Genomic DNA, 25,867 nt, shown 5'->3' with positions numbered 1-25,867 from the left:
AATTCAGCAGTAATTACTGACTTTAAGTGGGATCAAACTCTCACTTCCCTCTGTCCCCTGTATCCCCTGCCAATATTGAGATTCCATACATTGGCAATTCATTTCTGTCCAAGCTGTTTTGGAGGTTTTACTATTAAGAGTAATGGGTAAAGTCCTACAGGGAAAAAATACAGTTCATATTTCTATTGAAGAGAGTGCACAGATGGGCAAAGAAGAAACACTGGCTGCAATTCTTGCACTCATGCAACTGTTTTCCTCCCTCCCTTCTGGCTCCACAGGCTAACACCACTTTAAACTTTGTTACAAGTATCTCAAAGGTGGCAATTGGCAGAAGCCAGAAAACTCTTGCCAAGAACGTCTCACCTGTGGGTTATCCATGTACCACACCAGGCTGTCTTCCCTGGTGTCCAGGATGAAGTACCGCCGCAGGAACTTGCCACTGTTCTCATTTTCTTCAATGTCTAGGAAACCACAGATGCGATTCTGCCGATCCACATAAGGCATTGCTGACCCTCAACATCACACTGCACAACACAAAGCACAGACATTCAGCAAGGTTCCTCATGACTGACTTCAAGACTCTTCTGTGCCTACCCATGACATTTTGAGCAGTTTCAACCAACAGCTTAGAGAAGTTTCTAGAGAGGAATTCAGTGAGGTGGAGCTGCTCCCCCACACCCACCCCTTTATTTTCACACAGGTCAGTCTCACTTCTTGGAGGCATCTCTCTGAGGTTTCTAACACCCTAAGTGCAAAGATACAAGAGCTAAACAGCCCATGAGCATGAAGAGTAGCTTTCACAAGATCACCACAGAATAATCAGAGATTCACCTCCACAACTAACACCAAGTCAAGACAACTAGGTTTAGACTTCCTTCTTGGACGTTGCCTTTCACGGTCAAGAAAGGAACTTTGTATAGCAGCTCTACTGTCCAGAGGGATTCCTCAGATTTGGTTAAGGCAAATCCAACAAAAGGCTTTTAGAAACACTTCCCATTTTCCTTTTCTCCCACAGACAGAACTGGATGCTAACAATGTCTAAGAACAGACATCTTTTCATCCTTAAATAGTCAGAGTGAAGTCCTGAGTGCAGCAGCAGAGACTGAACACGCTTGCCAGCACACAGCCGAAATCCTCAGCCCCCACATGCTACTAAGCTCGAGCCTGGCAGGCTTTTGATCAGTTTGGGGTGGTTTGGGGATTTTTGGACAGGTTTTATTTTGCTTTAGAAACTAACTACAAATCTGTCCTGCTGACCACCTGTTCCCATTCTGCCTGCTTCACCTTTTACTGCTCTGTCTTACCGCAAGCCCCTGGCCGCCCTTTTTACCTGCTTCCTTTTCCCTTGCAGCACAGCCATCTAACTTAAGAGCAAAGATGAACTTGCATGTGCATCTAGAAATTGCACCAAGAGTTAAGTATGATAAAAACCAGGCTGCTGCCAATCTTTGTTACAAATCTCAGAGAGAGTACATAGCTAAAACCATGAACACGAGACACAGGAGGCTCAAGCACGTCTCACACTGCGAAACCTCTTCCAGCCTTCCCTGGGGAATGGGCAAGTTTCTTTTCAATATTTCTTGAGCTTGTTTACCTTTCCTGCTTCCTTAATTTATTTGATTTAAATACAGTTATAAACACACACAGTGAAGCAGATGTCTGATAACTACCTGTAGCTAGCTATTGATACAGCCCAGTAAACCCAGCACAGGGTTAAGCACACTTGGAAGCGTGGATTTCGAGGAGTCAGCTCTCCAGCTAAGCACACATTTCTTTTGGAGGTCCAGATGTAGGAATATATAGATAGATGCTTGCATTTACATCTGACAGTTCAGATGACTGATTAGAACATTAGTCAGATTTTGCTTCAGCTACTTTGGAAAGCAATTACTTAACATCTAGTATCATGATCCTCATCCCGAGGGAGAAGAATCTCTACTAAGCAGTTTTAAGATCAGACATTAGGAAGAAATTCTTCCCTCTGAGGGTGGTGAGGCAGTGGAACAGGCTGCCCAGAGAAGCTGTGGTGGCTCCAGAGCTGGAAGTGTTCAGAGCCAGACTGGATAGGGCCTTGAGCAACCTGGGCTAATAGCCGGGGGTCCCTGCCCATGGCAGCAGGGTTGGAACTAGATCTCTAAGGCCCCTTCCAACTCAAACTATTCAATGATTCCATGATTTAACTCAACCTGTAAACTAACCAACCTGCTTTGTGCCCAACACCAACACTTGCTGTGAACTCAAGGCCAGTACATGAAGTCTGGCAGCAGGGACCAGATCTAAGAGTCTCAGTCCAGCAGTGCTTGCAAAGAAGAGCTGCAGAGGTTGCAGTATGACAGCAGTGACTGCTAAGCACACTGCTGCTTTGGGCTGCTTAATCTTAGCCATTACATTCGAAAGCCAAAGGCAGTTTTGTGTACAACAAACTTTACACACTTGTTTGAGAGGCAAGACATTTTCTATACAGCTACAAGGACATTCAATGTCTATAAACCTTCCACTGAGGGCTTGCTGGTCATCGGACAGGGTGCTTGGTGCCATGGGTTAGTTGGTTGGGTGGTGTTGGATGATAGGTTGGACACAATGATCTTGAAGGTCTCTTCCAACCTGGTCTGTTCTGTTCTATTCTACTCTATTTGGTTTTCTTTCTGCCTCCAGCAGGCAGAAGACTCCACATTGAAGGTATTGATTGAATTTAACTCCTCAAAGGAGTAGCAAACTTTACTAGGGTAATCTCCATGTTCTTGGTGTGCTCCTCAAATGCAGTACCACAGAGCTAAGGCAATTTCTGTAACCCAGTTCTAAGTAGCAGCAGGGACACTTAAGCACTCTTAAGACAATGTTATGATGATGACAAACATTCATCAGTAATTCACATTCTGGCTCCTGGGGTCACTTTACATGGAGGCAACATCTCACCATGAACACATCTGCAGTGAGGAGGGAGCTCAAGGGTGGCTGCTCTCTCAGTCACACCTTTGGCTGGCAGAACTTGGCAGCACACATTGCTTTCATTTAGATAAGATAAAACGTGTCCTTTGCTACTCTTGTCCTAAGTTGTGCCAGGTGCTCTCTCAACAAAACACATGGCAGTTCCAGGACACCAAGGCAGCCTAACATCATCAATTTTTGATGCCCAGAAAAGCCCTGTGCTTAAAAAAGGCAAATATTGGAGGCTGGTCTGCAGTTTGAGGAGGCTTAAGCTGTGTCCTCTGCAGATGTGAAGAAAATGAAACAAGGAAAACTGGCATTTTAAATACAAATGGATTAAGAATCATTGACTAAAACCAACTGGATTTTCAAAGCACTTCTCTCCTACAGGAGAATCTATTCTATTCTATACATATATTCTATTCTACACAGAGAGAGTGATTGCCCATTGGAATGGGCTGCCTGGGGAGGTGGTGGAGTCACCATCACTGGAGGTGTTCAGGAGGAGACTTGCTGGGGTGCTTGGTGCCATGGGTTAGTTGTTTAGGTGGATTAGACGTGATGATCTTGAAGGTCTCTTCCAACCTGGTCTGGTCTATTCTATTCTGGTCTATTCTATTCTATTCTCTATGCTTCAGAAACCCTTCTAATAAAAATGAAAGGAGAATACTCCCAGTGCTCCATCCTGGGCATGCAATTCACTGCTGCTGAACTTAACACTTACTTCCCCACCTGGCAAATGACAAAACTGAGCAGCTCTCCATTGCCATTAAGTCAATTTGTAAGTGGGAAGAAACCAGCCCTACACTGATGGATTTTCTACTTCAGAGTAAAGCTAGCTAATTCCTAGTCCACCAAAGGATGCTACTTGCAGTTCTTTTGTGCTCTGATTAAAATACAGCATAAACTATCATTCAAGGGTTCAGTGGTGCAACTGATGCTTTCCTCCTATCAGCCCAACAATCCTCATGGAATGACTGATGCTACCAGATGGATGGTCTTACAGAAAGAGTGATTGAAGCCACTCTAACTTTAGTGTAAAACTGAAATCAAACAAAGATGAAATCATGCAATTGCTTTCCAGCTTTCAAACTCTGCTTTCACCATGTTACACCTTGGCATGGTTCCACTCAAATTTAATACCAGTTGTGTTCAGCATTCATTGAGGAACCACAATGTGTAATGTGCAGTACAAAACAAATCAATTTGTGCCTTCCTCCCAGTTCCTAAAGCACTGAACACACACATGGCAGAGCCACCACCACGACACCCTTCCTGACAGCCCCAGACAGCCCAAACCAGCAGCACCCATGGAATCACAGTACCATAGTATCAGTCAGGGTTGGAAGGGACCACAAGGATCACCTAGTTCCAACCCCCCTGCCATGGGCAGGGACACCCCACACTACATCAACCTGGCCAGAGCCTCAGCCAGCCTGGGCTTAAACACCTCCAGGGACAGGGCCCCAACCACCTCCCTGCACAACCCATTCCAGGGCTTCACCACTCTCATGGGGAAGAACTTCCTCCTCACATCCAGCCTGAATCTCCCCACCTCCAGCCTCATTCCATTCTCCCTAGTTCTATCACTACCTGAGATCCTGAGCAGTCCCTCCCCAGCCTTCCTGTAGCCCCCTTCAGATCCTGGAAGGCCACAATGAGGTCACCTGGGAGCCTTCTCTTCTCCAGACTGAACAGCCCCAACTCCTTCAGTCTGTCCTCACAGGAGAGGTGCTCCAGCCCTCTGCTCATCCTCCTGGCCCTTCTCTGGACACCTTCCACATTCACTTCTTAAGGTGCATAAAAGGAACTACAGAGCTCCAACACAAATTCCTCACTGTAAGAGATGTGTAAGAAGATGAGCCTCCCAATTCACCACAGCCTCAACTTCAGTGTCCTCAGCCTGCAGATCCCTCCTTACACAGAGGATTTATTCCTCATGACATTATTCCAGGTGGTTCTACAACAAAAAAGTCTGTTTGTTTTACAGCTCTTATTCCATGCACACTGAGCTCTTTCCTGCAGCAGAACCTGCAGCACAGTGTAATAACTTCCACCCATTTTTAGAATCAAATAAGAGAAGCAGATTAGGGACTCTTAGAGAGGAAAGCCGAAGGCATTAAGCGCCTAAGAGATTACATACAGCTTCATTTTAGTTTGCCTTCCCTCCCCAGAGGGTTGTGTGGGGGTGGGGATGGGAGGCAGGGGAGGGAGGAGTGGGTCAGTGACATAGTGCTGCTTCAGACAAACCCCAAATCCCTGTGGCCCATTTCCTCTTTGTTCTTGCCACAATCCACCAGAAGCTAGAATAGTTTTACAGCTTGTTTTGTCCTGCATACTGACACTCACATTCAAGAGCTCAGAAACTCTCAGCTCCTTAAAATTCCTTCTTGGAGGGTTGTGTTAGAATCCAAAGAGGAGGCTTCACTTGTTTTTGCAGTCTCACATCCCTCTTTCCAGCAGCAGTGTACTAATTTCAGCAGGTACATGGCTCACCAGCCCGGCCTCTCTCGGATTTCCCCTCTCGCCGCGCTCTTCCTCCGAGCTGTACCAGGCGCCAACACGCCTCGACATTTATATCTCAAACTGAGGGCTGCCTGGCCTCCTGGGCACCACTATAAATAAACCCACAGCTCACCTTCTCCCAGGCTGAAGCTGCAAATGCATGGCTGCACAACTGGAACCTGCTGAAGCACACCAGCCTCTCGCTGGCTGCTTCAACTCCCTTACGGGAATCTCTATTTTTAGTGCCACGCCAGCACCTGCTCTTGCCTTCTCCTCCTTTCCAGTTTGCCTCCCCATCCTCAAGTGCAAAGGCCATATACAAGAGTAGTAAAGTAGCATGCAAGGGAGCATTGCTATGGGCCACTCTCCTTTGACAGCTAACACTTGGTTTCCACAGCAGGCACAAACCACTGACCAGTGGCTTACTGGAGAAGGTAGAACTTTGTAGGGCTAAATACCCACGCAAGGCTCTGCACTACCCACAGCAGAGCTGGATTAAGAAATACAGAAGGAAGAACACTGCTTTTAATACCTTTAGCTTTATTTTTACATGGGTTTTCCCCAAGCTTGGGACAGAGTTTTACATTTCTTTAAATTCAGAGTAAGAGTTTCCCTCCCTGCTCTGGGAGCCTGTCGAAGCGTCGGCCTCCGGGTTTAACTTACCACAGGAGATGACTTTGGGGTTGTTCTTCTATTAGCTAAGAAGATTAACAAACAGACAATACCTACTTATTCATCCCCATGAAATGATGAACCCCATTCATAAAACTCCACTCAATAAATATATTATGATGCCATGACTCATGCCCATCCTCCTCCTTCCCCATTCCCTCTTAAAGCTCTACCATTATCAACAGCTCCACGGGGGCAAAGGGAAGGTGAGCAGCACCCCCAGCAAGTTCCCAGGCCCTCCTGTAATTCCAAGATTGAGTGCTCTTGGCTTTTGCCTAGGCAATTGCTACCAGCTTCCTGCTGTAAATCAGCTACTCTCCCGTTGGTCATCTCTTTTACTGGCCACTGACTGCATTTGCTGACTCCCCAGGGTAAAGGATGAGTTCAGACTTATACTTATACTTATACTGCTTATACTTTGCAGAACGCAGCAATGAAAACTTTCCTCCTTGCATATATCCAGGACAAGATAGAGGACAAGAGTGGAAACCAGCCCAACCCTGAGACAGCCAGCTTAGAACAACCTCTGAGAACAAGTCATATGAATCTTCCAGGACAGCTGTTCAAGCTGCTGTATTTTCAACACCTTGAAAAGCTTGCAGTAGAGGCACAAAACCCTACATATGATTCAAACGGAGAGCCAACACCTCTGCTCACGTTCCAGAACCCCCTAAAGCCACTATTTCCCACATAGCCAAACATGACAGCAAAACACTGTTCCAGGAACTGGAGAGAGAGCCTGGGCACAATTCTGATGACAACCAATGATAATCTGGGATTGCTCTAAACCACAGGCTGAGCTTTCCCATTTCTCACAGGGGCTTCAGTGGCTCACGTTGGTTCTGGAGGGTGCAACAGACTCTGCGATTCTGATCAACAGAAGAGACGTGGCTTTGATTTGCTCAAGTGTGTGAAACTACTAGCAACATTTTACCTACATCAACAAATGAGAACTCCAGGATATGCTGCTCCCTAAATTTAGACTCCTTCTCTAACGTGGTCAGGCAGGAAAGAAAGCAGCTGCCAAAGGCCATTATTCACCTGCGAGGGAATTGCTGGGCACAAGTTAATCTTCAAAATGAAAACCCCTGAAATACATGCTGGCATCACTGACCTCTCCTGTCCTCAAGCAAACAACACATCCCTTCCCCAGTAGCTAATCCAAATTCCAACCAGGCTGCAAGAGAGAAGAATCATCATTTGCAGGTGTGCATCAGCTCCCCAAACCAGCTACCTTATCTTGCACTCGAGTCTCCCTCACCGTTCTGTCTCCAGAATGATCTGGCCTGCTCTTTTCCAGGAAGACTTGCTATAAAAACCAGGGTAAGCCAACTAACTATTCCCTTCTTTCCCATTGTATCTCAGCCAACTTGAATGACTAATTTTATTCCATACCCTTCACTGAAATGCTACAGCAACATCCACACATAACCAACATGTATGCAAACACACCTTTCACAAGGGAAAAGCACCAAAGCAGGCAGCTGACAAGCCTTGTTTCAGCACAGATTCAATCCAGTCAGACTTGTGACACCTCAAGACCCTTGGGATAACAATGAGAAACCACTGGCCCAAAGTGAAGCAAGAAACAACTGAGATGAAGTTAATCACCAAAGGTAAATGCAGTGAATTAACTCAGAGCATCACCTCCCTCCTTGCTACGCTGGCAGCTAAGGTTTTTCACAGCCCCCCAGCCCCACTGCTCAGCAGCAAACCACACTCACCACGACAATGGCATCAACCCACGCAGCAGCTCTTCACCTTTAGCTAAGTGCAGCAAGATTGCCCTGGACTATGTAAAGACAATCAGTGGGACCTAGAGGAAAACTGGAATGCTTAGGAAAACGTTCTCAAGTTACCTTGAATCCATCATGCTCGTTTCAAATATCTACAGGTTCCACCATGGAACAGAATCCTACTTCCCCAAAAGCTTTTGCAGGAATTTCTCTAAGTGAGGTTTCATGCTCTGAATGTGACTCCTTTCCTCCATTCTAAGGTGTGTGCAACAGCAGCCAAGGCTTTGGGATGGGATGAAATGAGGAAGTGCCCTGCACAGGAGGCAAACATCCTCTCTATTGCTGATCTCTGAAAACAGCCCAGACAAACCCCCTCACCTATTGATGGTTTTTGCCCAGCTTAAACAAGCATTTTAACTGTCCCTCTAACTGCACTGAGTAACACAAATAAAAAGGAAGCATCTTGTGTAATGAAGCCAGCCTTGAAATCTGTCTATTAATAAAATATGAGTGATGACTAGCCTAGAAAGCAAGAAAGCAAAACAAAGCTACAAGACAGCGAGAGCACTTCAATGCATTTCCACAACAGACAGAACAGCTTTCATCACTCCACATTAAATGTAGGTAATACAAAGTTACTCCAGAAGAGATGAAACTAGAGATAAGGACAACAGAGGAAAAGAAACCACAGTCACACTAACTCACTTGGACTTACTGCATGCAAGCCTCCAAACAAATCTGTAAGAGCTTACTGATCCCAGTTACAGAGCAGTTACAGTGCTTAATGCAGCAGCTTCAGAGTGATTGGTATTTGCAATTGTTTGGTGCTGTGTGTGCAACTCCAAATATGACAAATGAGGTGCTTGCTCTTCAAAATGCCCACATGCACTGCTCCAAAGGAATGGCTCCATTGCTGGCAACTAACCTCAATTAGAATTGAAGCAGGGCAGAAGCACATTACCTGCTAGGATTGCTTATTATTACTAGTCAGTCATGAGCAGAAACCTTTCTCATTTCAGTTACTAGCAACTGTTCCTTCTAGGCCAACCACTCCAAGCACTCAGATGCCACAGCTGTCAGCTATTTCAAATTCAACCCAAAATGGGGTTCAGATAAGAAAGGGCAAGAGTCTCAAAAGCATCCCCACAACTCTGAAGCACAAAGACTCTCTCCATCAGACTACCAATCTTGAGGATGCTTACTTGACTTGAGGAAGTGCCATGCAGCAAGATGAGGATGGTTTAAACCAAAACAAACAAAGAATGCCATGTTTGAGCCAGAACTTCACTCTGAATCCTGGGTGTAAACTCCCCAGCACAAACACAGACCTCCTTCCTGTGAAGTACAAAAAAACCTTCACAAGACCAGCTGGTTAGGAAATTAGCAAGTTGAAAATGCCTTCTTCAGTTTCCACAGAGCCCTCTTAGATCAGTGAGGACACAGCAGCATGTGCAGAGGAGTCTGGTGAATTCATTTTGAAAGTACTACTTACAGTAAAAAAAGCTACGTGCCTCAGTAGCACCGAAAGGTTGTGCTGCAAATACTGGGTGGAAGCCAGAGAGGGGGAAGCTTAAGAGAGCACTGGAGTAGTAAAAGATTTCCTTCTCCATACAGATCCAAAGGCAAGTTCCAAGTTTGAAAGCACTAATCCTGTCCTCAGACTAATTCCATTAAACTGCACACACTAAAGGCAGCTCTGAAGAGCTCAGTGCTTGGGAGCTGTGATTTCACATTACATGTCTACCAGCAGCAACAGGCCATCTGAACACAGGCTCAAGACATTTAACCATCTCATCCACAGTGACCTCAGCACAGATGCATCTTTGTGAGCTCTGGCAAGCCAACTGCAGTCTAAGGGCTGCAAATAACTGATTTTTCAGCCCATATGAAGTATCAAAGAATGAAAAGAGCACCATCAGAAGAATGTTTGGGTTGACCTTACTGAAAACATCAAAAGGCCTCAATGAGACCAAACAGAAAACACAAGTAACTGATTACCAACTTTTTGTATCCAATGCACAATTCAAAACCAAACAGAACAAAAAGGCAGTGCTCCATCTACACTAACACTCTGGGAAGGAAAAACTGTGGCCATTCAGCTTTCACTTCACTCACTTCAGCCGTGGGCTTTGCAGTACAGACCACGTTCCATTGCACAAGCCCCTCGGTGAGGCAAAGTTCCTGTTACTGGGAAGACTGGGTATATCCTCCAGAATCCAGCTTATCCACCAGCCACATTAGCACTACACAAGGATTTGCAGCAATTAGGACTAATCCCAGAGCCTTCAGTAAGCTCACATTTAGTGAAAGTTCTTTGGAAAGAAGAAAGCTTTGTCTATCTCATGAAAGGGAACCAATACTCATTTAGCACGGGGGGAGGAGAACATTAAACTCCCATCAAATGGCAACATTTTCAAGCAGTGACCTTCCCCTCCCCTGCTTTCTTATACTTCTAATTTAAGCAAATCAAATGCCACTTAGGTGTATTTCACAAAAGCCTCCCCTGATACAGAGTGAAAGCCCACAAAATAAAGGCTTATCTGCAAGGGCAGGTCATGTAAGACAGTACCAGCACACCAACACTCCCCTGGCAGCACATGCTCCACTGTAACTTCTCACACAACTCATTTCCAGCAGGCCTCAGCCTTGGAAGCAAGCCACGAGCCCAAGGCATTGTCCTCTTGCAGGTACAGCCCACGTCTGGTGCAGACCCTCCCTACCTTTCCTCTCAGGTGTGCAGTGACACACACATGCCAGTTGTGCACAGCTGCTGGCCTGCACTGACACTGCTGTTTCTCAAAGCAGAAGTATGGAGAACAACAATGCTCCATCTACAGAGCAATCCCAGCTGCACCAGGAAGTCACCAGGCTCCTGGCACTTCACAGCATTGCTGCCCGACCTACACACAGTGAAATGGAAGCACTCCAGGAGAATCACAGGTTCCCTGTGTGTGCAACAACGTGCCTGGGAATCCTGAACGTACCAGGAGTGTGCAACAGCCTGGGTTTCAACAGACTGTACTGGGGCCTTCCCCCACGGAGGGAGCAAATGGCCCTCCCAATGAAATCCTGCTCCTCAGGCCAAAACTCAGGCCCCCAGCACCTAATCAGCAAGACAGCATAAATTACAGCACCCACAGTGAACCTGATTTAAGCAGAAAAAGAACAGATTAAGGATGAAGAAACAGAACCAAGGCCTGAAGTCCTGCATAAGCAGGAGCACTTCTGAGGCATGAACATCCTCTGAGCAGTGCTACATAACTTTGCAGCACAAGTGTCTGCTAGCTATAGAAATAACTCGCTAGAGGAGCTAGCAGCACAGCCTAAGTCTCCCTTTGTTATGATACGCCTCCCTAAAGAGTTAACCAATACATTTAACAACATCTTTTGAAGTGCAGCTTGAAGAGGACGGCTCCCTCTCACAACAAACCTGACATGTAACTGTTTCAGCACTCGGCAGCAGAGCACTTCATTAAGTCGCTAGTCTGAACAAGTCCAAACACACTGCCTTGGCCACGGGATGTAAAGGCGGTGGGTACCACGGCACCCGTGAAGAGCATAAACAAGTCCATATTCAATTACTGAATCTATCACCTCGCTGCCAGGACAGGGAGACTGCTCCTGGGAGTGCTGCCTCTCACCGATGAAAACATGTTTACAAAGCTCGGTGACTGCTGCCTAGTCCCCATGCTCAGTTTAAGGCGATGACGATGCCATCTGGTAGTTCCACCAGGAGGATTTCAAATCCAAACCACTTCAAGCTTTACAAACTTAAAGACACTGCTCTTCAGAGGTGGCTGCAAAATCTGCTTCCCCTTGGGAGAGCAGGGAAGTAGAAAAGCTATCTTTCCTCAACCCCTTTCACATGAAGAGGCAATAAATCAGACTGAATTTAAGAGATGCTGTCTATCATGTCAGCAGAGCAAAGGAACAGAATTGATAGCTCAAAGGTTTGGATGTAATGGCCAGCCAGAATTAAAAGCTTTCCAAAGAGCAGACAGAGACAGTTTTGCTATTGTTCATTGTGTGGCTGAACTGTAAGAGAAAAGATTTGCCTGGCTCATTCAGGTGTTTTGGGCATTGTTTTCATACTCTGTTAAACAAACAGCACCATGCAATGCTCCTTAAGTTTGAAGGACTTGCCTTGCTTTCTCAGCTGGCACAAGAGATTTCCAGTCAAACCTTTTCCCCCTTGCCCTATTTTTCTGGTTTTATTCCTTCTGCCTGGGGCTTATCCTCAGCTTGTAATGCAGGCAGTCTCTGCACCTCTTCCTCCTGGCACAACGGAGCCACATCCCCGTGTTACCACCGCACCTGGCTGACGTCTCCTTGTGACACCGATGCCACGCAGGGCTGCTGCTGCTCTGCACTTTCACTATGAGAACCGAGGGACAGAGAAGCAGCTCGTCCCAGGCCACACAGGAAGCTTTTGGCAACACAGTGAGTTGAACCTGTTTCCCAAGTCCCAGAGCAGCAACCTCACCACTGAACCACCTTTCTTCTACATAAAATACCTGAAACTATTCAGATTTTCAAGGCAAGGGCATATGTTCAAACCTGAAAACTGTTTCAACTGTTGAATGCCACAAATGTCTACCAGACCTGCAACTCCCTGCTCATGCAGATAACATCTGCTGAAAGTGGCTCATACAGTTCTGCACCAGAAAGCTTAATGAGTTCCCTCTTCAAGATTAAAGAAACACCTACACATTCTAGATGCTTCTGCAAGTCCCTGGAGGGAAAAAATGCTGCTTAGTGCTGAGACAATGAACCAAGCTTCCTTCCTCAACAGCAACAAACCCCTGCTGCTTTACCTAGCACTAACAGGAAAGTGTTATTTATACAATTGAGCCCTATATGAATACATATCTACATGTTTATCAATGGCAGGCTACAGCATGCAGCAAGATGACCTTAGACTTAGACATTTTCAAAGGCCTAACATGAGAGATCACTGCAAGAGCAGAGCAAAACAACAACATTGGAACAGCTCAGCCACACCTCCCATTCCAACTCATTTCAGTCATTCTGTGCATTACAGTGAGCCTTCAAAACCTGAATCCTACCTGTTAGCAGGTAGGGGCTTTTGAAAAGCAGCTGCATTATTTCTAGGTGCCAGACAAGCTCTCTAGAGCTGTGACATTGATGTATAACTTCAAAAAGCATTGAGAGCAGTGCTTCTGGCCATATCTGGATGCAGTTGGGCTCAAATCCCCCAAAATACCTGCACTGTTCAATCTGTGGTTTCATTTGCTTCCTGCTGCCATCTACAGCACTTGCTCTGCTTCGAGAAAATCTTTTTAGCTAACTGGCTTTAGCAGAACTCCCATCTTCTGGCACTGAAGTTGCTCTCCTGTATTTCCACACAGCTGCACAAAGGTTTCTTTGGATCCAAACCTCGCTAAGTATTTTCTAATCACCTTTCTATTGCTCCGAATTAATCAGGAGAAATAAACCCCAAGGCCCCCCTGACAAGAAAGAGGCCTGCTCTTGTGTCACAAGCTGCTCTTCAGACATCCAGCTGGACAGAAGGAGGAGGGCATCCCAGGATGCAAGGCCACGTCTCACTTGTAACATGCAGTGACTCCCCCCTGCCGCCGCTTTGCTGCATTTGAAGGAGCTACCCTTACCGTGATAACTGTCAGCTTAAATGGCCAGCAACCCTGGGTAACAAAGGCACTGATGGAATTCCAAATCTACTAAAATAGATTAGGAATTGTGCAGGCCTGGCAGTCTGGGTCATGTCCAACACCACACTGGAGGCTGCATTACAAGTGGAGATCTGTTCACATTTCAGTAACGTCCTCAAGTTCTTTCTAATTCGTTACAGCCAATACAAACTGCCTTCTGCACTTCCTCTCCTGCACTCTGACTCCCTGACATACAGCCAGCCTCCATCATTTCTGCTGAAGTAGCTCCCTCACCTTCTGAAATGAGCCACAGCTACTTGGGAAACCCAAGGCCTCCTGTATTCAGGCCTTCCCCTCACCTACAGGCCTGCCTCATTTGCCCTGTGTGTGCCTCTCTCCTGTCACTCAGTTACCACTCCCGAGGAAGGATAAATCAAAGGAGAAAGGAAGGGGAAATAGTAAAATGCTTCTTATTTTCTTTATCAACTGTTGGGACTTCACCTATTCTATGACTCCACAAATGCATCTGCTCCTCTGAAGCATTTCAATGCTGCCCTGTACCTGTCAGTGACCTTCTGCACATCTCTTTCTTTCTTTCTGCCCCTGAAATGCAGAGCTCTGCAACGGAACACAAGGCAAACCACAGCTAGAAAACACAGAAACAGCCTAAGAAAATGAATTCTGTGTTCATCATTTACCAGCTCAAAGCTCAGTCTTCTACACTACCAAAACAACATCACAGTGCCTGATAACTGCAGTGAACGTGAGAGAGCCACAGAGTTTTGTTGTTCATGCAAAGCTGTCTCCAGCAGTCCAGCATCAGTGATATCCAACATACACAGACTCCCCACATACTGCCTCTTGAATTACCACTTTCTGCAGCATCAGTGCTTATTTATCCCTGAATTGCAAGGCTCTTCTCCAAATATCAACCAGGCTAAGAATCTCTCTACCATGAGAGATTTCAGCCCACTTTTAACAGTGACTCATGTGACAAACAGGAAAACAGCACTTCTACACTTCTCTGCTCCACATTATCTGACAGCTTTGTGTATTGCTGCTTGTGGGACTCTCTCAAGTCAAAATAACAACCAGAAGTAGGAGACAAGACTGCAGGGACCATGAAGGCAAACGCACTGTTGCAAACCCATTGCAAAGACCTGCTAGAGTGCAGCAAGTGTCCTGTGATTTTGTCAACACAGAGCCTCAGGAGAGCAAGTGATGAAATTCAGAAAGCCTTCCTATCTGTAACTGGATGTACAGACCTTCATAAGAACCACTGAAGCTGCTTTAAAGCTGCACCTGTTGTGAAACGAACTGACACAAGACTTCATCCTACTCCATCACAACTAAAACCCCCATCCTTAGAAGTGCAGCACAGTCATTAAGAGACAGACTAACTCATTGCAGGGCAAGCAGGCTAAGTTGCCATGCACAGCGAAGACTGTTTGTGCTGCATCATAATGAACACAGCTGAAGATAAAGAGGAAGTGAACAAATCAAAGAAAGAAACCTGAGAAAAGGGAAAAAAACCAAAACCAACACAACAAAAAACCCAAATCCTGCCGGTTTCAACAGGGAGAAGCTATCCCTGGCACCCCATAGGCCCAAACTGCATAATCAAACACGGCACTGTCTTCTGTCCTGTTTGGGATTAGGTAAGGAGGGCAGAAAAGAGATCCTTGCAGATGTGATGGCCTCTTTTAGTACACTAGAACATTTGCAGAAGGCAGCAGTCTAGCAGACTCTTTCAATGCACTGTGCTTTTTTTAAGAGGGTGAAACAGGGAGAGAACCCAGCTCTTCAGAATCTCAAAAAATGAGACTGAAAACCTCTCTCCCGTGCAGCTTAGCTCAGCTAAGCACCGTCACTGTGTCCGTGCCTAAGAAACTAATAGCCATTTCCACACCTGAAGGTAAACTGCTCCTTTTGCTTGGTTACAACCTGACCAAGGAGGAGTATTGTTTGAAAAGAGACCTCAGAACAGGAGGCCCTTCCCCAGAGAGGAGCTGTTGTCCTCTTGATGTTACCTCTCAAACATTTTCCGTGCTAACAGAACGCCTCCAATGAAGGCTATGCATTGGTTACACCTAAGGGAAGCCCATAACACAGGCGGCATTCAAATCCGCGTTAGGTTAGCAGCACGTCAAACGCCTACCTGGACCTGTGCATCTGCTAAAGCCAGCGCACACGACAGCCTTAGTTACAGTTTAACACTGATTTACAGTCCAGTTATCCACGTAAAGACGCTCTGCTTCAGTAAATAACCAGCCCCAGTTACAGGGAAGCTGGGACACAGCTCGCAGGGCGCCGGCTGGCACTGCTAGCACAGGCTCCAGCTTCCCTGCAGAGCGCTCCTCAGAACCAGCGCCCTCGAAAGCCAGCCACCACACGTTAGCTGTCCCGGTCACACCCGGCTGCCCAGGGAGCTCCAGCTGAGCTTCCCGCACCCCAGGCGAGCGGGACCGAGGCAGGCCCCGCCGGGCAGGCGGGTGCCCACGGAGCCCACAGCCCGGCAGGCACCATCGCGGCAGGCACCATCGCGGCAGGCGCTGCCCAGATAAGATCGCTCCTTCCCGTCCTGCTCAAAGACCCAAGTTCAGACGGAGAGAGAGGCGCGGGGGGGGGCAAGGAAAAACACACAAATATATTACGGGTTATGAGATCATCCTCTTACCTCTGGGGACGTGACAGAGCCTTGATTGTTTCACCAGGACAGGTCCGCCCCAGCCCTCCCGTACGCCGTCCCCGAGGTGCCACAGGGGCCAGTCCCCACGGCAAGGCAGCGGCTGGAGGAGCACGGAGGAGGGGAGGGAAGGGCACGAAGCGGCTGCGATGGGGGAGCCACACAAAGGCAGAAGCGCCGAAGGACCAGGACAGTGCCCTGCCCGGTCCAACACCGAGCAAGCGAGGAAGGAAGGAAGGAAGAGCATCACCCAGGCGCCTTCCCCACAGGGCCGGACCGCGCTGCCCCGCCTCAGCGATCCCGCCCCGGGCCGAGACACTTACTGGAGCCCAGTGCAGTCCAGGAGCTTCCGTGAGGAGAGCCGGGCCGTGCGGGGACTCGCCGCCTGCTGCCGCGCTCCCCTCCCGGCCCGGCTCGGCGCTCTCGCCGCCCGCCCCCTTCTTCCTCCCAAGAAACTTCACTGACCGCGGCGACAGCGCCGAGGCCCCCGCCCCGCCGTGCGCATGCGCCGCAGCGCCACCTCCCGGGCGGCACCGGGCGCTGCGGGGCTTCCTGGGAGCTGTAGTGCGCTGGGAAGGGCAGCGTCGGCGCGGCCCCGCGGAGCGCTGCCCTGCCGCGCAGGCCCTGACGGGAGCCGTAGTCCGGAAGGTGCCCTGAGGAGCGAGGCTTGCTGGGAGCTGTTAGCCGGGCGTGGGCTTGGCTGTGGGGCTGCGGGTGCTGGGGCGCGTCAGGGAAGCCCGGGGGAAGGCATCGGCCGTGACACAAAGACACCGGTCACTGCTCACAGTGATTTCCTGCAGCTCTGCTCTCTGGGGGATGTGCGGTTACGTTGGGTTTGGTGTTGCCTTTAAAGCAGAGGGACTCTCAGAGGCGGAATGAGCAGCTTGCATGCGGGGAGAAGCTTCCCTACACCTCCCACAGAGCCTTTGTCAGCTTAGATGCCACCACAAAGCCTTCTGAAGGCACTGTCACTACGATTCTAGCGGCAAACAGCAACTTCCAGTAATGATGCTGAACCAGTTCTACCGGGAATTACACTCCAAACTCTTCTGGGGGCCACCCCGCCCAACCTCCCTGCTGGAGCAGGCTGCCTGGGATGGCAATGCCCATGCGGGTGTGGAATCTCTCCCGAGAAGGAGAGATTCGCTCCGGGCAGCCTGCTGCAGGGCTCGGGCAGCCTGCTCCAGAGCTCGGGCAGCCTGCTGCAGGGCTCGGGCAGCCTGCTGCAGGGCTCGGGCAGCCTGCTGCAGGGCTCGGGCAGCCTGCTCCAGAGCTCGGGCAGCCTGCTGCAGGGCTCGGGCAGCCTGCTGCAGGGCTCGGGCAGCCTGCTGCAGGGCTCGGGCAGCCTGCTGCAGGGCTCGGGCAGCCTGCTGCAGGGCTCGGGCAGCCTGCTGCAGGGCTCGGGCAGCCTGCTGCAGGGCTCCGGCACCCTCGCAGGACAACAATTGTTTCTCATGTGCAGGTGGAACTTCCTGCTCCAGTTTGTGCCTGGTGCTGGGCACCACTGAGAACACTCTGGCTCCATCCTCTTGCCCCCGTCCCTTTAGCTATTGATCAGATCCCCTCTCAGGCTGCCCTTCTCCAGGCTAAACAGTCTCGGGGCTATCAGCCTTTCCTTATCAGAGAGATGCTCCAGTCCCTTCCTCATCTTTGTAACCCTCCACTGGACTCTTTTTTGCTCAATGCTTTCCCAAATAGTAATACATTATTTTTTCCCCTGCTAGCTTAAAGCCATGATATATCTAAAAATAGAAACCATTTGAACTCGGCCATTGCCTGTCAATACATCTTTGTTTGGGGCTGGCATTTAAGGACCAAACTCGCTCTGCAGTGAAACAAAAGCTGCAATCAGAGCTCAACAATAAAAGCTGAAGTCAGCCCCAAACAATGCCATACCATTCCCATGGCAGCTTTTCCCTATCAAAGCCCGGCTAGGTCACATACTTTGCAGCTGCAAGAGCCAAAAAGCTTTTCAATCTGGACTCCATTCACAATTATTCATACATTTTTGGAATGATTTTCACTTAACAGTGTTTTACTGGGGTTAATGTAAGACAATTAACAGTAGCCAGCTCTGCGTCCCTCCCCCGCTTGGGTCCCAGGCTGACACTTCTGGTGCTGACAGAACTATCAAGACTCTGGCAAGCCCACTAAATGATGGCAGGATGTGGCCTGCGGTTGCCCTGCTCGTGGAAGAGCCATTTGCAAAAGCAATATGCCTTTTGGGGCATCATAAAGCCATGCAGTCAAAAAACATTTCGTTGCACACCTGCAGAAGATGGGGGAGAGAGAACCGTGGCAGCCTGCAGTCTGCCAAGCACCTTCTCCAGCCTCCCAAACAAGGTTTGGATAACCATGCATTGTGATAAGGAAGGGAAAAAAGATGATGGTGACATTTAAACTGGGGAATAGGATAGGATAGGATAGGATAGGATAGGATAGGATAGGATAGGATAGGATAGGATAGGATAGGATAGGATAGGATAGGATAGGATAGGATAGACTAGACCAGACCAGGTTGGAAGAGACCTGCAAGATCATCGTGTCCAACCCATCAACCAATCCAACCCTCCTAAACAACTAACCCATGGCACCAAGCACCCCATCAAGTCTCCTCCACTGAAGTCGGGTAGCAAACCTCCTCTTGTTGTTTACCTTAATTTCCTTCATGGAATACTTCTGCAACCTTCCTTTAGAAATGGCCTGGTTCTTCCTCTATTTAGTGAGGAGGCAATCACAGAGTCACTGGAGTTGAGAGGGACCTCTAAGATCATCCAGTTCCAACCCTCCTGCCATGGGCAGGGACACCTCCCACTAGCCCAGGTTACTCAAAGCCTCATGCAGCCTCATCTTAAAACACTTCCAGGGATGAGGTGTCCACATCTTCTCTGGGCTTCTCTATCAGGTATCTAAAGAACTTCTCTTTGCTTGAGCTGAGATACAACCTTTTTTAGATAGCCAAATTGTGTTAGCCCCACAGGCCACAAAAAGTGTATTCACAAACTGTGCCTGTGAGCAGCCAAAGGGTGAAGAGCTCAGCCACTGACCAAGCTGAGGTGGAGAAATCATCTGCCCCTGCCACAGCTTTTCCCCCAGGAATTACAGATATGCAAGGTGAACCCAACAGGGTTATGTTTCAACACTAAACCCTTTAGGTATCAATCTTTGATGTCCAAGACAACCTTCTGTGCATAGAAACATAAATATTGTCATCCCTAATGCCTCAGTTTAAAGCAAAATTTCTTTCAATAGGAGGCTGCTCATAGTTCTGGTGTTGTATCACAGTATCAGTCAGGGTTGGAAGGGACCACAAGGATCATCCAGTTCCAACCCCCCTGCCATGGGCAGGGACACCCCACACTACATCAGCCTGGCCAGAGCCTCAGCCAGCCTGGGCTTAAACACCTCCAGGGACAGGGCCCCAACCACCTCCCTGCACAACCCATTCCAGGGCTTCACCACTCTCATGGGGAAGAACTTCCTCCTCACCTCCAGCCTGAATCTCCCCACCTCCAGCTTCATTCCATTCCCCCTAGTCCTATTACTGCCTGAGATCCTGAGCAGTCCCTCCCCAGCCTTCCTGTAGCCCCCTTCAGATCCTGGAAGGCCACAATGAGGTCACCTGGGAGCCTTCTCCTCTCCAGACTGAACAGCCCCAACTCCTTCAGTCTGTCCTCACAGGAGAGGTGCTCCAGCCCTCTGCTCATCCTCATGATATTGTACTGGCACACAGGCTGCTAAAGCTCAGCTGAGCTCACTGACTTCAAGTATCTTCAGTGTTCCACTCTGTCCAGCGTGCAAACGTGACAGCTGAAAGAAACTGTGGTGACAAACAGGCAAAGTTCAGATCTGGAGTGATTAGATCATGTGGATACTTTCCCATTTTTCTGCAGTACAAAGTAGGTGTGCAGAGACCACAAAGGTCAGAATCTATTTTTCACCTACCTTGTAATGTCTAAAAATGTTCAAGAATAAAGTCTGCAGCATCTCCTGTCCCATGCAGTGCCACAGTGTAGAAGCTGGCAGGGAGCCCAGCGTGTTCCAGCAGAATGATGAGACAGGCACTTATTTCCTTTCCACTTGTCTCTATTCATAGTTTCCAGAAGCTGGCAGGTATTCTCACTGCAGACTTCAGGCCTGGGAAAAATATTGGCAGGCCCCCTCTGTACCAATATGTTACTCAGGAGCTGCTTATGATTCTCATCACTGCCAGGAATAAGAGAGTTTGGACATCAATTCCTGCTGGGCTTCCAGTGCTCAGGATACTGTCTGTAACAAATGACACTGGGTGGGTGACCTGCAGCAGTGTGAACCTTACAGAACAAGTGTTCATTTCACAGGGCTGGGAGACTCTTGGTAGAGAGTGGGAGTTCTACTATACCTGTGTAACAGTTATGTCCAAAGGAGTGATAGATGTGTATTTATATGAGCTATAAATACCCTGTTTACACACAGTATATGTACAATGTGCATACAGTGGATGAGAAGCTGGACACCAGCCAGCAATGTGCACTTGTAGCCCAGAAGGCAAGTTGCATCCTAGGCTGCATCAAAAGCAGCATGGCCAGCAGATTGAGAGAGGTGATTCTGCCACCTCTGCTCTGCTCCAGTGAGACCTCACCTGCAGTGCTGGTCCATCTGGGGCCAGCTCTGGAGCCCTCAGCACAAGAAGGGCATGGACCTTATGATTACAGTGCAGGGACACCTACAGGAACAAGAGCAGGGAGTTGGGGTGGTTCAGCCTGGAGAAGAGAAGGCTGATGGGGAGGCATTTCAGGACTTACAGGGGGACTATAATAAAGTTTGGGACAGTCTTTTTAGCAAGGCCTGTTGTGGCAGGAGAAGAGGTGATCATACAATTGTCAGGGCTGGAAGGGACCTCAAGGATCACCCAGTTCCAACCCCTCACACGAGACCACCACCCTCATGGGGAAGAACTTCTGCCTGACATCCAGTCAGAATCTCCCCACTTCTAATTTTGCTCCACCACCCCACCTCCCCCCCCCAGTCCTATCACTGCCTGACAGCCTCAAAAGTCCCTCCCCAGCTTTCTTGTAGCTCCCTTCAGACACTGGAAGGCCACAGTAAGGTCTCCTTGGAACCTCCTCTTTAATCTGAAAGAAGGGAGATTTAGACTAGGTATAGTGAAGAATGTTTTTGTGTTGAGGATGGTGAAACACTGGCCCAGCTTGCCCAGAGAGGTGGTAAAAGTCCCACCCTTGCAAGCATTCCAGGTCAGGTTGGATGGAGCTCTGAGCCACTTGTTCCAGTTGAAGATGTCCCTGACCACTGCAGGGCAGCTGGAAGAGATGGCTTTTAAAGGACCCTTCCAAGCCAACCCATTCTACGATTCTGTGATACACAGGGGTGAAAATGCACAGCTGTCTATGTGTAGCCTGCATCTGGGGCTAAGCTGCAGCAGCTGCTCTCATACAGGAGGAGCCCTGCCCAGCAGTAATCAGGGAAAGGAGAGGGGATCCATGGGCTGAAATGAAAATGGATTTAATGAAGCAGCAGCAGTAGTACCAATGGCAGATAAGGTACACAAAGCTACCCTCAGCCCAGCTAAAGGTACAGCAGTCATGCTAAAGAGCAAAGCAGTTGTCAAGAGCAGGAGGGGAGGAGGAGCCCAGGCAAGAGCAAGCAGAAAATCCCCTGCCCTCAGCAAGCTTCCCTCTTTGTGCTGTGTGATGTTTATGGTCTAGGACACACCTGTAACCAGCTCTGGCCAGCTGCCCTGGCTGACTGCTAGTGACCTGCAGCCCATGACTGGCCTAGGATTCTGGCCCAGCAGAACCAGGACATCATCACACGTGTGCCCTCCCTATATAAACACACATCCTGCATGTCCTGGCAACGAAGCTGAAAGGTTCATCAATTCACAACCACCCCATCCTTGACTGTTCTAATTGTATTTTGATGAGGGATAATTTTATCCAGCTGAGGAAGTTCAGCAACTTTATACATAAGCAGAAACAAAGAGCTATGAACAAACCCTCACTTCATTGCCTTAGAGAAGCTCATTCTGCCTTGGACAAAATGGTTTTGTTAACACTAACAGTTTTGCTACAGTGGAAAACAGGAAAAAGCTTGGCCAGTGAATTGCCAAGAGCAGAGCAAAAGGCTCTCAATAAAGTCCTTTTCTTTTTTTATGGGTCCAGCATAGCAGATTCCATCCACATGCAGTATTCCTCCAGTGCACTGTCTTCAGAGGGGTGTTACCAAACTGCTATTCTTAGAGGCTGTGATCAGAAGAGGACATTCCTCTGCTTCAGTAACTCTGCCTCTGCTAATGCCTTCAGTGTTAGCACCCAAGGAAATCTTTTCAGCCATTAAACTTTATCCCAGAGGATGAATGTCTGAGTTCTGCAGTGGCATGGGATCCATGGGGTAATATTTATTACCCAGTTAAATGATCTGTTAACATAGAGACAGACAAAAGTTCTCCAAGGCTGCTGTCAGCATGACCTGGGGAAGAACCAACCTTTGTACCTCAGGGCTCCTGGCTGCAGTGACGTCAAACATATGAGCAGGACAGCGTCTGAGAAACAAGGTTGTGTTCTCCACCTCGGGAGTACATCCTTGTTCACCTCCTGCTACAGAGTTGGTGACACCCCACCTGGAGCTCTGGGTCCAGTTCTGGAGCCCTTAATACAGGAAGGATCTGGAGGTGCTGGAAGGTGTCCAGAGAAGAGCCATGAGGGCTGGAGCTGCTCTGCTATGAGGACAGACTGAGGGAGTTGGGGTTGTTCAGTTTGGAGAGGAGAAGGCTTCAAGAAGACCTAATTGTGGCCTTCCAGGATCTGCAGGGGGCTGCAAGAAAGCTGGGGAGAGACTTCTGAGGGTGTCAGGGAGTGATGGGACTGGGGGGGAATGGATCCAAGATAGAAGTGGGGAGATTCAGATTGGATGTGAGGAAGAAGTTGTTCCCCATGAGGGTGGTGAGAGCCTGGCACAGGCTGCCCAGGGAGGTGGTGGAAGCCTCATCCCTGGAGGTGTTTGCAGCCAGGCTGGAGGTGGCTGTGAGCAACCTGCTGTAGTGTGAGGTGTCCCTGCCCATGGCAGGGGGCTTGGAACTGGCTGACCCTTGAGGTCCCTTCCAACCCTGACAGTTCTGTGATTCTATGAATTTCTGAAGCCTGAGAGGGTGACAGTGCTGATCCCCAAGCTATTGCTAGCTAACAGGTAGTGAAGGACAAACAGCCTTTGCATCCCTGCAGGCAATCAGCTAAAAGATTGGAGAAGGAGACCTCCTTACAGCCATTGCTTTACAGCAACGCCCTGTGAGGAAGGGGCACTTTGAGGACAATGCAAACCTCTTGCCTCCATGCCTCCCAGGGGGAGGAAAGGAGCAGAAGCATTAAAATCCCTGCAGATCTAAGCAGAGAGTTTAATCCAAAAGCTGCTTTTCAGAGTATTTACAAATATGCACTTTAAAGCCTCTGAGTGAGAGCTGACACTTCAGCTCCTCTGATGAAATGATGTTGACAGAGCTTGGAAATTTAATCTCACATGGAACTTGAATTCATTCAGATTCAGCTGCCAGTCCCTGCATCTTGTTATTAATTTGATAGTGAGCTGGAAAAGCATACCCTGCTGCAACTGCCATGTATCAGTACTGACACACAGCGATGAAGTAATTTCTCAGCCTTTTAAGTGCCCCATTTCCATGAAAGTCACATTTAAGCACTTGGAGTTCATTAGTCCTAGGAGTTTAATATTCCCAGGCTGAGGTTGTTTTCCTCATTCCTATGTGCATAGCATTATACTAAACCACAGATGATGCATCTTCATTCTCCATCAAGCAGTGCCTCCTCATTTTGCTGCCATCCTTTTTAGAGATAAAGTTTATGACTGAAAAACAAACAGCCCCTTCCCCCCCCACCCTTATTCCATTGTAGCCCAAAGCCATTCCACATCAATAGATATTATATATAATATATATCTCTTTAATTGTAAAGATATGAAATATATATCTTCTATAGAAGATGTTTCTAGAATTGTATAGAAATATATATATCTATGGAAGGCAACTTGTCCTTAAACTGGAGTATCTTTGCAATAAAGAGCTTGAAGGGTCTCCTTCAGCTCAGGACTATTTCTTTCATTCCAAAGCCTGAGAGATAAGAGCTTAATCTTCTTCAGAAAAGGACACCTCCTGCACTGAAATGTATGCAAACCACCCAGGGGGCTTTCAGCTGTTGGAGTCAATTACTCAGCTCAGGGTTGGGGGTCTGCTGTTGGGCTCACCCTAGAGAAAGCCAGCACCCAGTTTTTGAATGGTCTTGAGGTGACAATAGGAGGTCAGAATGTGTGAGTTGGCTTTCTGGCTGTGTCACAGGTGGGGTGCTGAGCTTGCAGCAGACACCCTTCAGCAGATCCTGGTCACCACCTCTTGTGAAGGGTTGGAGGTCTACACAGCAGAGCAGACCACAATGTAAAGCTGATTTATTGCCAGACTAAGGGATACTCCACTGGGTGCAATCACAGCCTCGCCTTGGCCCCCAAGGATGCTTTAGGAGATAGCTCTCTTTGTCTGGAGCCTCTCTCTAAGCCTTGAGGCCATCCAGGAGTACACCCAGGGCCGAATGTGGACGAAACTGAACTGCTGCTGAAAATGATGTAACTGACAATGCACCCAGTGCCTCTCCAGACATTGCTTTAGCTTGTCCTGGCTTTTCAGCGTTTCCTTCCTCTCCACACATTTTCCACTCTTGCTGGAACCAGCTCCACAGGTTGTGGCAATAGCTTGGAGGGGTTATGTAAACAGCAGCACTGCCAGGCCACTGCGCCTCTGTGCAGCCGGTGGCAGTGCTGGCGTCTCTGAGCCCTGCAATCTGTCACCCTAAAGCAGACAGATGTTGACAGCTGTTCTCAGGACCAGTGCTACCTTTGCATCAAGCTATCGTGCTCGTCCAGCCACAGAATCACAGAGTGTTAGGGGTTGGAAGGGACCTCCAAAGCTCACCCAGTCCAACCCCCTTGCCAGAGCAGGAGCACCTAGAGCAGATCACACAGGAACACATCCAGCCTAGTTTTGAACATCTCCAGAGGGGGAGACTCCACAACCCACCTGGGCAGCCTCTTCCAGGGTTCTGTCACCCTCACAGTGAAGTAATTCTTCCTCCTGTTTGCATGGAACTTCCTCTGCCTCAGCTTCCACCACTGCCCCTTGTGCTGGCATTGGGCATCCCCCAGCAGAGCCTGGCTCCATTGTCTGGGGACTCACCCCACACATCTTCATCAACATGAATGAGGTCACCTCCAAGACTCCTCTTCCACAGAGCCCTCAGCTCCTCCTTGTGAGGAAGATGTTCCACTCCCCTAATCATTTCTGTGGCTCTGTGCTGAACTCTCTCAAGCGGTTTCCTGAGGTCCTTCTTGAACTGAGTGCCACAGAACTGGACACAATATTCCAGATGTAGCCTCAGCAGGGCAGAGAAGAGAGGGAGGAGAACCTCTCTGACCTACTAACCACAGCCCTTCTAATCCACCCCAGAATGGCATTGGCCTTCTTGGCCACAAGAGCTCATTGCTGGCTCTGTTAGCCAGGGGGGTTTGTATTTCAAAGTAGAGGCTCTCTTTCCATGGTAGGTGGGTGGGATTTGTGCTTCTCCTGCTACCTGGCAACATTTGCAGCAGGTGAAGTGGGCTGCTCTCTGGCACTTTAGGCTCTGTAGACAGCTGTGCTTTGAATGGTGTCTCCTAGA

General features: G+C 48.5%; 1 protein-coding gene across 18 annotated transcripts in view; it reads right to left on the bottom strand.

The window, feature by feature from the left end:
- The window catches only part of PLEKHA1 (pleckstrin homology domain containing A1), a 41,002-nt gene extending 24,363 nt beyond the window's left edge, over positions 1–16,639 (bottom strand). For all 18 annotated transcript variants that reach the window (XR_010987579.1, XR_010987580.1, XR_010987581.1 and 15 more), the window contains exons 1-2: positions 16,481–16,639; positions 364–524 (exon numbers count right to left, since the gene is read on the bottom strand). Coding sequence is in view for 13 of the 18 variants with exons in the window: in XM_068140418.1 (XP_067996519.1) it covers positions 364–504 (141 nt within the window). In the remaining 5 variants the exon portion in view is untranslated. The remainder of the gene's footprint in view (positions 1–363; positions 525–16,480) is intronic.
- Between the last annotated feature and the right edge of the window lie 9,228 nt (positions 16,640–25,867).

The sequence above is a fragment of the Melanerpes formicivorus genome, unplaced genomic scaffold (genome assembly GCF_026170545.1).
Source record: "Melanerpes formicivorus ecotype bairdi unplaced genomic scaffold, bMelFor1.0.p_v2 SCAF_6, whole genome shotgun sequence".
Taxonomy (NCBI): Eukaryota; Metazoa; Chordata; class Aves; order Piciformes; family Picidae; genus Melanerpes; species Melanerpes formicivorus.
The sequence above is the reverse complement of the archived record's forward strand: the minus strand, read 5'-3'. Positions and strand labels throughout refer to the sequence as shown.